The 11,582-nt window shown below is 49.2% G+C and overlaps 2 protein-coding genes across 2 annotated transcripts; both read left to right on the top strand.

Annotated features, from left to right (window-relative positions):
* Positions 1-878: 878 nt before the first annotated feature.
* LOC102990890 (C-C motif chemokine 14) lies at positions 879-5,955 on the top strand. Its single transcript, XM_028499619.2, has 3 exons — positions 879-1,272; positions 4,804-4,918; positions 5,377-5,955. The coding sequence occupies exons 1-3, from the start codon at positions 1,188-1,190 to the stop codon at positions 5,462-5,464; spliced, it is 288 nt and encodes a 95-aa protein (XP_028355420.1). The 5' UTR covers positions 879-1,187; the 3' UTR covers positions 5,465-5,955.
* Positions 5,956-6,886: 931 nt separating this feature from the next.
* Positions 6,887-11,263, top strand: CCL16 (C-C motif chemokine ligand 16). Its single transcript, XM_007105551.3, has 3 exons — positions 6,887-7,916; positions 9,883-10,003; positions 10,433-11,263. Exons 1-3 carry the CDS (start codon positions 7,568-7,570, stop codon positions 10,542-10,544), a joined length of 582 nt encoding a protein of 193 aa, XP_007105613.3. The 5' UTR covers positions 6,887-7,567; the 3' UTR covers positions 10,545-11,263.
* The last annotated feature ends 319 nt before the right edge of the window (positions 11,264-11,582 follow it).

Raw genomic sequence — 11,582 nt, 5'->3', positions numbered from 1 at the left:
GAGCAAGTCTCTGGCCCTTCCTGAGCTCCAATTCCTCCTCAGTAAATAGCCTGTTTAGACAAATCTAAGGATGACGCAAGCTGCACCTTCACAGAAAGCACATCAGTCACATGATACATGGACATGGCCTCAGAACCATTTCCAACACTGAACGCCAGTCCACCTCTAATCAATGAAACCTGCTAGCCATCCCTGAATGAAGCATTTTCTAGGTCCCCATCAAGCTTTTCTGTAATGAAAGTCAGAAACTGGGAGAAGGTCCCAAAGGGATCCACTCTCTGAACTCAGAAAGGTCTCGGAATAAAGGTTTTCTAGAGAAGCCAAGCCAGGCAGGACAGTTTTAGAGACAGCTCGTTGGGGGCTCCCGTGTTTCTTCTCCACAGCAGAGTGATTAAGGACACAGACTTGGAAGCCAGACTGCCTGAGTTTGAAGCCCGATTCTACTTATCAACTGTCAAATCTCGGGGGAGTAATGGATGCTTTTTGTGCCTCAGTTTCCTCAACTACTGATAAAAGGCTTAAAAGGGCTAATATTCATAAAGCGTTTGGGACAGCAGCTACTGTGTAGAGCAGCCCTTAAAGTATAGTGCTTGTTAAATAAATTATCTGCTGAGCGCCATGACACTTCTTCACCCCAGGGGACAGTGAAAGGCCAGGGATGAGGTAGGGAGCCAAAGGTTCTGCTGAAGAGCTTGAGTGAGGATTTCTTAGACCTGATGTGGGGACTCCAGACCTCATCCTGTTACCCCAGATCCCCTCCAATCTCCAGCCCCCATACGGCCTTGTTCTGAGGCCAGGAACCAGAATTGGGCACAGGACACATCCCAGCCTTTGAGATCTTTCACTAAATCTGAGACTGTCTCCTCTACCACTGTGCTCATGGTCGTCCTACGACTAAGGAAGAGCTTCTATCAAAGGGTTAAATGTATTCCCACTGGGGATGGAGGTCAATTTCCTCCCTGAAATCTTGGCTTTCTGTGCTTCCTTCACTCCACCCTCAAAAAATGTGCAAGATATGAAATTGCTGAGGAATCTACTGCTTCCTACTTCCCTTTGAAATCTTAGTTCCCTTATTTAAAAAAAATATTTTGCCTCAATGAACATTTCTCAAAACCTCCTCAGCCCAGGAGCCTCCGAAGCCCCTACCAGGCCAGCTCTCCTCCTGCAGCCACTCCCTTCACAGCAGGATGAAGGTCTCCATGGCAGCCATATCCCTCCTCCTCCTCGTCCTCATTACCGTTGCCCTGGGGTCCAAGATTGAATCCTATTCAGGTGAGTGCAATACCTTCCAACCTGGTTCTTGTGGGGAAACAAGCACGAGTAGGGCTGCCGGGGATACAAGGAGAAAGGGGCTCTAGAAGGAGGTCTGGTGTCTTCCTTTCTGTGTTATTGAAGTATAGTTGCTGTACAATGTTATATAACTTACAGGTGTACAATAGAGTGATTCACAATTTTTAAAGGTTATACTCCATTTATAGTTATAAAATATTGACTGTATTACCCATGTTGTGCAATATATCCTTGTAGCTTGTCTTACACCTAGTAGTTCGTACCTCTTAACCCCCTACCTCTACTTTTCCCCTCCCCACTTTTCTCTCCCCACTGGTAACCACTAGCTCGTTCTCCATATCTGTGAGTCTGATTCTTTTTTGTTATATTTACTAGTTTGCTATATTTTTTAGATTCCACATATAAGGGATATCCTACAGTTATTTGTCTTTCTCTGTCTGACTTATTTCACTTAGCGTAATGCCCTCCAAGTCCATCCATGTTGTTGCAAATGTCAAATTTTCATTCTTTCTTATGGCTGAGTAGTATTCCGTTGTATGTATATAAGGTCTGGTGTCTTCTTAAACTGGTTTCATCCTCACCCTGCCCAGGATGAGTCCCCTTCCTGTCAATGCCATGCAGTGAGGCCAGGCTATCTCTTCACTCCCTCAATTCACCTCTCTTCACCATTAAGCAAAAGACTGGCCCATCGCATTTGGGGTCATTATCCCCAGGGAGACTGGGGAACAGTATTTGGAGCCTCTCGAGGCCACTATGTCCATTTACCTCCTGGGATTTGGACCCAGGCTGCTTTCAGGGTCCGCCCTACCCCACGAGTGCAGCATCGCTTAGTTATGTGGTAGGGGGAAATGCGACAGTTGGGGGCATCCCCAGGCCACTTTTTTCAGCTTATTTCTTAGGATGAGCTGCCTTTACAGACAGCCAAAGCTATTCCTCACTCTGCAATTTTACTTTATTTCCTTTTCAGAAACTGAAGGGAAACATAGAAGGTTGTTGAAATAAAACTAGACTAAAGTTGACAGAATCTGGACAGTTTGATTTGCCTCTCTGAGAATTCACTCAGACAGCTCAGAGGAATGCAGTGGCAGTGGTTCCCGGGGACCAACGGGTCCCTTATTTCACTCTTTGGGGAGTGAGGATGTTGCTGGCAATGGTGCTGGATAAGAGGACCAGCCCTTCCAGAAGACCTAAATAGACATTTCTCCAAAGAAGATATACAGATGGCCAACAAACACATGAAAGAATGCTCAACATCATTAATCATTAGAGAAATGCAAATCAAATCTTGCACTGCTGGTGGGAATGTAAATTGATACAGCCACTATGGAGAACAGTATGGAGGTTCCTTAAAAAACTACAAATAGAACTACCATACGACCCAGCAATCCCACTACTGGGCATATACCCTGAGAAAACCATAATTCAAAAAGAGTCACATACCAAAATGTTCATTGCACCTCTATTTACAATAGCCAGACATGGAAGCAACCTAAGTGTCCATCATCGAATGAATGGATAAAGAAGATGTGGCACATATATACAATGGAATATTACTCAGCCATAAAAAGAAATGAAACTGAGTTATTTGTAATGAGGTGGATAGACCTGGAGTCTGTCATACAGAGTGAAGTAAGTCAGAAGGAGAAAAACAAATACCGTATGCTAACACATATATATGGAATCTAAGAAAAAAAAATGTCATGAAGAGATTAGTGGTAGGACAGGAATAAAACACAGACCTACTAGAGCATGGACTTGAGGACATGGGGAGGGGGAAGGGTAAGCTGTGACGAAGTGAGAGAGTGGCAGGGACATATATGCACTACCAAATGTAAATTAGATAGCTAGTGGGAAGCTGCCGCATAGCACAGGGAGATCACCTCTGTGCTTTGTGACCACGAGAGGGGTGGGATAGATAGGGTGGGAGGGAGGGAGACGCAAGAGGGAAGAGATATGGGAACATATGTATATGTATAACTGATTCACTTTGTTATAAAGCAGAAACTAACACACCATTGTAAAGCAATTATACTCCAATAAAGATGTTAAAAAAAAAAGAGCTTAGCACCTAATAAGTGCTTAATGATTAAAAAAAAAAAAGAGGACCAGCCCTTCCCTTTCCACCCAAGCACCTGGTCACCGTCGGTGACCCCGAGGTCATCGCTGTGTACACCCACATTTCTGTCCAGGTTGGTCACATAACATGCACAGCCCCAATCACTGCACCCGATAACTGCAGGGCCCTTGATCTGAAACGCCCTTCCTGCTACCCCCATAATTCAATCTTGGTGTGACTTTGCTGTCACCCCCTTGCACCTCCTGTAAGAGCCATGAAATTTCAGAATCAAAAAATAATTGAAAAATACTGATTTTTTAAAAAGTGTTTTAGATCAGGAAACCTTCTCTTCAAGCAACATCTTACACAGGAGGCCCAAAATGTAAAACAGAAAAAAAGGCTGATGGGGTCTTATACCCAAGACTGAACTCCCAAGTGCATCAGTGCCTCCAGGAAACTTCATGTAAAAACCACCAATCCAGTTAACCGCCTCTTCACAGATGAGGAGACTGAGGAGGGAATGAGGGGTGATGGGCGCAAAGCCAGCAAAGGCAAGGTGGGGTGTCCTGCAGATCTGGGTGTCCTGGCTCCCGGGCCATTGTCCTCGGGGCTTCGTATGGGCATCCTGCCCTCTTTGCAGTGCACGGGCAGGATGGGGACACTGGGAGGAGCAGGGTCTGCATTCCCAAATGGCATGCATCCCAATCCCTATTGGGATTTCTTCCCACGTCCCTCCTTTTTGGAGCATCTCTGCCAGCTGCCCCCTGGGATGGCGTGTGCTCGCTGAGATCTGGGCTTTGCTGCTCTTCCATCTGGAGTTCAAAGTCATCAGCCAGTCCTTCTGGGGTGGCGATGTGGGGGTGGAGAATGGAAAGCAGAGTGGTCACTAATGAAGGGGGAGGAAAAGGGGAGCCCCGGGAAGAGTCTGAAAGGGAGGCCAGAGGACTGAGTTTTTTCTACAGCCCTCTCTTGGAATTCTAGGGGCTGTCCCCTCCTTCCTTCCCTCTTCCACCAGCTCGGGGGCAGAGGCAGCCAGCAGCTTTCACCTTTAACAAGTGCCCTGATCTGGGACTTCCCTGGTGGCGCAGTGGTTAAGAATCCATCTGCCAATGCAGGGGACACGCGTTCGAGCCCTGGCCCGGGAGGATCCCACATGACGTGGAGAAACTAAGCCCGTGCGCCACAGCTGCTGAGCCTGAGCTCTAGAGCCCGCGTGCCACAACTACTGAAGCCCGAACGCCTAGAGCCCGTGCTCCGCAACAAGAGAAGCCACCACAATGAGAAGTCCGCGCACCTCAATGAAGAGTAGACCCCGCTCGCCGCAACTAGAGAAAGCCCGCACGCAGCAACGAAGACCCAACGCAGCCAAAAATAAACAAATAAAATAAATAAATTTATTTTAAAAGACAAACAAACAAGTGCCCTGATCTCAGCTTCCCTCCATGCTTTCTCCTCAGGAGGACCTTACCACCCCACCGAGTGCTGCTTCAGCTACATGATCCGGGCAGTCAGGCGACAGCGGATTTCAAGCTATTATGAGACCAGCAGCCAGTGTTCCAAGCCTGGAATTGTGTAGGTGGCACCCATACACCACACTGGGGGAGGGGGAGCCAGCAGGGCCAGGGTAGGGGAGAGGGGGGCAGGGAGAACACAGAATGGGGGCTCCCCAGGGTGCTTCTCATTTATGTCCACGCAGGGAGAGGTAGCCGGGAGGGAACTTGGGGGCTTCTGGGCTGTCTGGGGCCCGCTGGGGCCAGGAGGAAGCTAGTGCCATGGATGGGGAGGTGTGGGGGAGGGGAAGGGAGGCAAGGGGCACTTCCTGGGTGGGGACACTGAGACTAGATGGGTCCAGGGGCCCTGAGGGGCTGAAGGGCATGCCTCAGAAAGGACGCTGGCCCTGGGCTACCTCTCACTAAGGAAGGAGAACCAGTCTGGGTTGGATGAGGAGTTTGTGAGGAAGGGGGCATGGGCTCTTGCTTCCTGGCTGCCGGACCCTTGGTTTGTCATCCTTCTCCCCTCTTGTTCCACAGCTTCATCACCAAAAAGGGCCATTACATCTGTGCCAACCCCAGCGATGACTGGGTCCAGGCCTATATCAAGGAGCTGGAGGAGATCTGAGTGACCCAGAAGTAGTGGAGAAGGACACAGCTCCGAATTTAAAGAGACGGGGCTGAACCCCACTGCCAGCTTAGCCCCAGACACCTCCTGGGAGCTGCCCTGCCTTGAATTAAAGACCATCATGCCCTTCCCTGCCCTCGTTCATTTCTACTAAATTACCCACTGGCAGTAGACTTGAGGACACTGGTGAGCCCAGCTCAGGGTGGCACTCTCAGCCTCAAGCATTACTCTGCAAAAGTTTGGCCAGAGCCTGGTGCCAAAAAATGGGTCAGGCCTGCGATGGAGGTAGAGGAAAACTGAGCAGAAAATGAGGAAGACAGTGTAAAAGCTACCTTTACACAATAATAACCACAATAATAACGGATACCATTTTTGTAGCGCCTTCTATATTCTAAGCACTCTGCTAAGCAGTTTATGTGCATTATCTTATTTAAGCTTCACCAGTGCAAAGCTAAGAATTATCACCTGACTTTGCAGGTAAATCTTCATAAAGGCCTCTCTATAGCAAACTCCATAGTCTTCTTCTGTGCTGGTCTCAAGGCCTCTGTTCCCTGCTGACTGGGATAGGAATGACTCATGGACATATTTTATCCAATTCTTCCCCATCCACTTACATACATCAGGTTGCACTCTATTGTTTTACTCAGTTTTGTGTCCTGCACAAGGCATAGCAAAAAGCCTGGCCCACACCAGGTGCTCAGGAAATGGATGGATGGATGGATGGATGATGGATGGTGGATGGATAGACAGATGGGTAGATGGACGGATGGGTGGGTGGATAGACGGGTAGATGGATGGATGGATGGATGAATGGATGGTGGATGGATGCATGGATAGATGGAATGATTCAGGAGTCAAGAGGAAGCTTATGCTCCAGGAATAACACTCAGGTGCCCCCAAAGGGGGAGATGCCCCCATCTTCCAGGTTCAAGAAGGAGCTCTGCACACAAAGAGGAAGAGCACATCCAGTGTAGGCACTCTGACCACCCTTCCTGGCCTCCAGCCCTCCACAGACAAGGGCCAAGAGGGTGCCTGCACACTAAAGGTATAGCAGACTTCCTCAGACCTTCTCTCTTCCATAAACCGAGGTCAATGGGGTATCTCACATACGTACCCTCCCTAGCTTCATAAAAAGCCACAGCTTCACCACCACTGACTGCCTTGAACACACCAGGACTAATTGCATTGTATGTTTTTTTTCCTGTTTATAAGCAGTCATGCCAAACAGCAAGCCCCACAGGGATCTTCATAGTCCTTGTTTTTCCCCTGCCTCCCTCTACTCCCGTCTCCTGAAACACTCCCTCACGTCTCTAAAACTCATAGGCAAAATCCCCTCTATCTTTCATTTCTTCTCTGAACGCTGCCTTCAGCCTGGAACAGGTTTCTGAGGCAGTCTGAAGAGCTAAGATGCTGAGGGGCAGGTCCAGGCTTAGCCAAAGGTGGGGGTGGGCCGCAGCTGGAACGCCGGACCCAGAAACAGCTTGTCAGGTCCATGATGTTGGGATGCCCTCTGCTGGCCATGATTGGCCATGGTGGCAGATTGGATTAACCCACGCTGAGGGCACCCAGAAGGGATCAGCCAATAAGACGTAAAACTGGCTCCGAGTCCAAGGTCCAAAGAGATAAATGAGAACATTGACAAATAAGCCCAACATTTCAGCAACAAACAGGGACCCAAGGATCAGGCACTTTGGGGGCTGGGGGGGTATTTGTAGCATAATCTGTGACAAGAAAGAGTGTGAGCTCAATCATGTGTCCTTGGGGGGGGGTGGACACACATCCTTTTCCGAGGGCACTAACCCTACCCTTGCCTCGGTCTGTGCTCTCTCTAATCCTGCTCTCTGTTTGCCCTCCCAAAGACCGCTCACCGGGGGAAATAGTCGGCTCCACCCTCCTCCCTCCTCCCTCCTCTTTCCCCAGCATAGAGATGGGGGCAGGGAACATGGTGAAACCACACGGATCTGGTTTTCAGGACCGCCTATCTGCCTCCTACCCATGTGACCTTGGACAATTTATTTAACCTCTCTAAGCCTCAGCGGCCTCGTGCGCAAAATGGGAGTGAAAATCTCTACTCCCCGCTGGGAGGATTAAGTGAAATGGGGCATGCAAGGTGCTGACACACGGCACGTTCTCCACACTCTCCCTTTCTCTCTTTTTTCCTTCACACGGATTCAAACCTTACCGAGTTCAACTCTGCTCCAGACCCCGCCCTCCACCGGCCTCCGTTTCAGCAAACACCGAGGGAGGTCCGTTGTCTCTCCTCCTCCACCCGCTGAAGTGGTCAGAGTCCAGAGAGCTGAGGGCCCTGCGTGGATGACCAGGAAGAAGACTGTCTCCGTTCAGCCTCCGAAGCCTAACTGCCCCACCGAGAGGATGAAAGTCTCCGTGGCTGCCCTCTCTCTCCTCATCATCATCATCCTCACCATTACTTCAGCTGTTCACAGCCAGCCAAGTGAGTCCACCTGTCCCTGTAGGGCGGCAGTGAGAAAAGGGAACGGGGCAGCAGGCAGCCAGGTGATGCTAAGAGCGCTGTCAGGTCTCTGTCATCAGCCCTGGGGCCTCTCCCCTCCTGCACACAGAGCTGCTGTCTTCAAACTCTTCCCTTTGTAAGTAGAGCTGAGCTGTACTTGCCCACGTGCACCATTTGCGGATTTCTGGGCCCCTATCTCCATCCCCCAGCCTAGGACTAAATAAAGTCTGTAGAAAAGAGAAAAGGGGTTAAAGGAAGTTGAGAGGTTTTGCAACTATGGGATGCTTGGGACCTATAGAGAATGGGGTTTGTTTTCCCCACTTCCTACCCCTGCCTCTACCATCATTTATGAGGGCTGGTGACAGGGAAGGGACAAGACATTCAGGCCTTCTACATACCCGCCTCCAACTGCCCCAGCCCTTCCTTTGTCCCTAAGGCTGCCCTTGGCTTATAGTCTGGCCGGATTCTGCCTGTGGAAACACTCAGGGGAGCGAGGGTCACACACACCATGTCAGCTGCCCACACGCTCTCAGGGTGCCCCTGGTCTTTGTAAACGTTACCTTGAGAACCAGGGTCACTGTGGGTAGAGGTGCCTCTGGTGGGTGGGACGGGGCAACAGTGCCCTTCGGGAAGGTCAAGCAGGAAGAGAAAATGGCCCACCCAAAGCATGGATCAGCCAAATGGTTCTCTCGAGAAGTCTCAGGCTTTGCCACCAGCTGGAAGCAAGGGTCAGGGATTTGCATTCTGCAGGTCTGGGGGCCGGGTGAGGTGATATCCCCAACTGATGAGCAGTCAGGGGAGCCCGAGGGAGACACAGTGATAACCCAGCCGAGTCTCATATCCTGCGAGCGTCAAAGAGAGGGGGAAAGAGCCATTTCCAGGCCAGAAGATTGGCCATTACAACCATTAGTTCTTAATTACAGCAAGCGCTGAGTCTCTCTGTGCCAGACTCTGAGTTAAGGGCTTTACAAGCATTCTCTCAACTAATCCTCACCACGATCCTAGGACGTAATTTTTTACCCTCGTTTAACGGGTAAAGACACCCAGAGAGAGTAAGAAATTTGCCCATGATTCAAGTCACTTAGTCGAGACTCCAACCCAAGCTGTCTGACTCTGAAGCCTAAATATAAGCCTTTTCCTCCTGCCCTGACTTCTCCAGCTCATCTCTCCATCTCAGCCTCCTCCCTGACCTCTGCCTCTCTGGTGCCTCTAGCACAGAATCCAGGCTCCCTATCACAGCTCAGAAGAGGTGTGGCCCTCCCCTCCCTCTTCAATATCCTCTCTTCCTACATCTTCCTTCCCACCTTGCATTGCAGCCTCCTGAAACTGTTCCGTTCCCCCAGACACACTGGGCTTCCCCCAACTCAGGCCTCCATACATTTCTTTTTTCCAGATCCCACAACCCCTCTATCTGCCTAAATCCTACTCATCCTTCAGGAATCAACTCAGGCACCACCTGCTGTGGGACTTCTTCCTCAACCACCCAGGCTGGGTTAGGTACCCCTCATTCTGTTCCCATAGCATCTTGTGTCAAATTCTACTCTATCCCAGACCACGTTCTATTGTAGCGTTTATCTTTTCACTTTCCCTTTATACCCAGACTGGTCTGTAAGGTACACAAGAGTAGTGACTGTGTCTTCCTCATGTTCTTAACCCCATAGAGCCTGGCATGTAATAGGAGCTCAATATGTGTTTGCCAAGTCAAGTTCATCAGCAAATGTGATTACCCCAGGCCTCTGTACTTGGTGACACTCAGTCCAGAGGCTGAAGGTTCTACAGAAGGTTCATCTTTTTCACTTTCTCTATTATCCATCAAGCTACCATCAGTCCGTGCTGATAAATGGCTTTGCCATCAGAAAAACGGAATGCAAGAGATGGGACATGGAAGTGGGCAGCCATGGGTTCCCTCTCTACCTCCTTGGCTCAGCTTTCAATGTCATTCCCTCAGAAATTCCTGAGTCGGTGAACCCTCCACCCACCTGCTGCCTGAAGTATCATGAGAAAGTATTGCCAAGAAAAGTGGTGGTGAGATACAGAAAGGCCCTCAACTGTGACCTGCCAGCAATCCTGTAAGCACCACTCTGCAGACATTTCTATGGAGAGGGAAGGGGAGCCCAGGGCTGGAATGGGGTGCACAGAACCAAGTCTCCATGCTAGAACAGGGGAACAGTGGTTAAGGGCCTGGGCTTTGACTCTCACGGGACAGGCCTTCTTGATCGTTCTTGATTTTTGCCACTTATAATTCTGTGGCCCAAGAAATGGTGGCCATAATGAAACCCAAGCCTGAGGGTCTAGGCTGAGTGGGGAAGGGGCTGAATGAAGAGATGATGAGGTCTAGAGGCCAGAGAGGGAGGCCTTCTGAGGGGACCAAGGTTGGGGAAGCCTAGGGAGGTGGTACAGGGCATGAGGCAAGCCCGCTGTGAGCTAGAAATGGGGGAGTGTGGACTGGACCCCCAACATACTCTATGACCCATGACAGTCTAACTCTGCCTCCACAGCTTCATCACCAGAAGGAAACAAGAGATCTGTACCAACCCCAATAACGAATGGGTCCAAGAATACATCAAGGATCCCAGACTACCTTTGCATCCTTCCAGGAAGTTGGTCTAGGTTAACATTATTCGATCTGAGAAAGGTCAACCCCAGATCCTCAACTCCCCATGGTGGTCAGGCCTCAGTGGGAGCCCAAGTTTTGGGGAAAAAAGGTGTAACCCTGTGAAAATGCAGGCAGCCTTGTGGTCTGAATGACAGAGTTACATTCAGAGAAGCAGGCCAGTGATCCCACAAAGTAATTTAAAGTGTTTCAAATATATTCTCAATCTCTGGAGGAAATGCCAAAGTTAAGGGAGGAGAGCAGGGATACATTCTTAATGCACAGAAAAGCATCTTTCACATCCTCCTCCTTGCTCTGCTTTCAGATCCGCACATCACTCCAGCCATTCTAAATGATCAGACCACCTCTGGCCTCTCACTCATTAAGACCCAGAGGACTCTAGACTTTTCCTGTCCACCCTTATCCCTTTTCTAGGTCTCTTTTTTCTTCTATTATCTTTTCTTTTAAAACATAACTTTTTTTCTTAGCAGGCCAGGGTGGGAATATTCAAATACTAGTGATTTTTGTCCCTGTTGCAGAGATTTTGCTGGATTCCCTGATATTGGGTCTTCCCCAGGGTGACGTGTGTACAGACAGTGCCAAAACAGAAAAGGAGGTGTGAATCCCTAGCTCCCACTCTAAGCTTTGCATGGCAAGGGAAGGGCATTAGACCAGGTTGGGAATAAAAATCTTGATCTAAAACACAACCATTCAATAAATAAAATTTCCTTTATTGCCAACTTGATTTCTAATTTCCTGCCTGCTTTCTGCTAGGGTGGCAGAAACTTAATCAGTTTTTTCAGGGGCTTCTCCACATTCCCCTGAGAAATTTGTCAGTTTGGGGGACTGGAAAGTTTACGTGGTACCACGACCAGACATATATACTCAATATCCTCTTCTCCCTACCCCTCTGTCCCCAGCTCAACAACAGGGAGTGGACTCCGACAAAATCCAACATTCCCCCAAAATGGTGTTATGCAGGCAAAGCAAAATCAGGTAACTAAAGCTATTTAATTAGAGAAACAAATAAATTTGCTAAAGTGATCATTCTGAAG

This window comes from Physeter macrocephalus, chromosome 14 (assembly GCF_002837175.3).
Source record: "Physeter macrocephalus isolate SW-GA chromosome 14, ASM283717v5, whole genome shotgun sequence".
Lineage (NCBI taxonomy): Eukaryota > Metazoa > Chordata > Mammalia > Artiodactyla > Physeteridae > Physeter > Physeter macrocephalus.
This window is presented reverse-complemented; position numbering and strand designations above follow the sequence as displayed.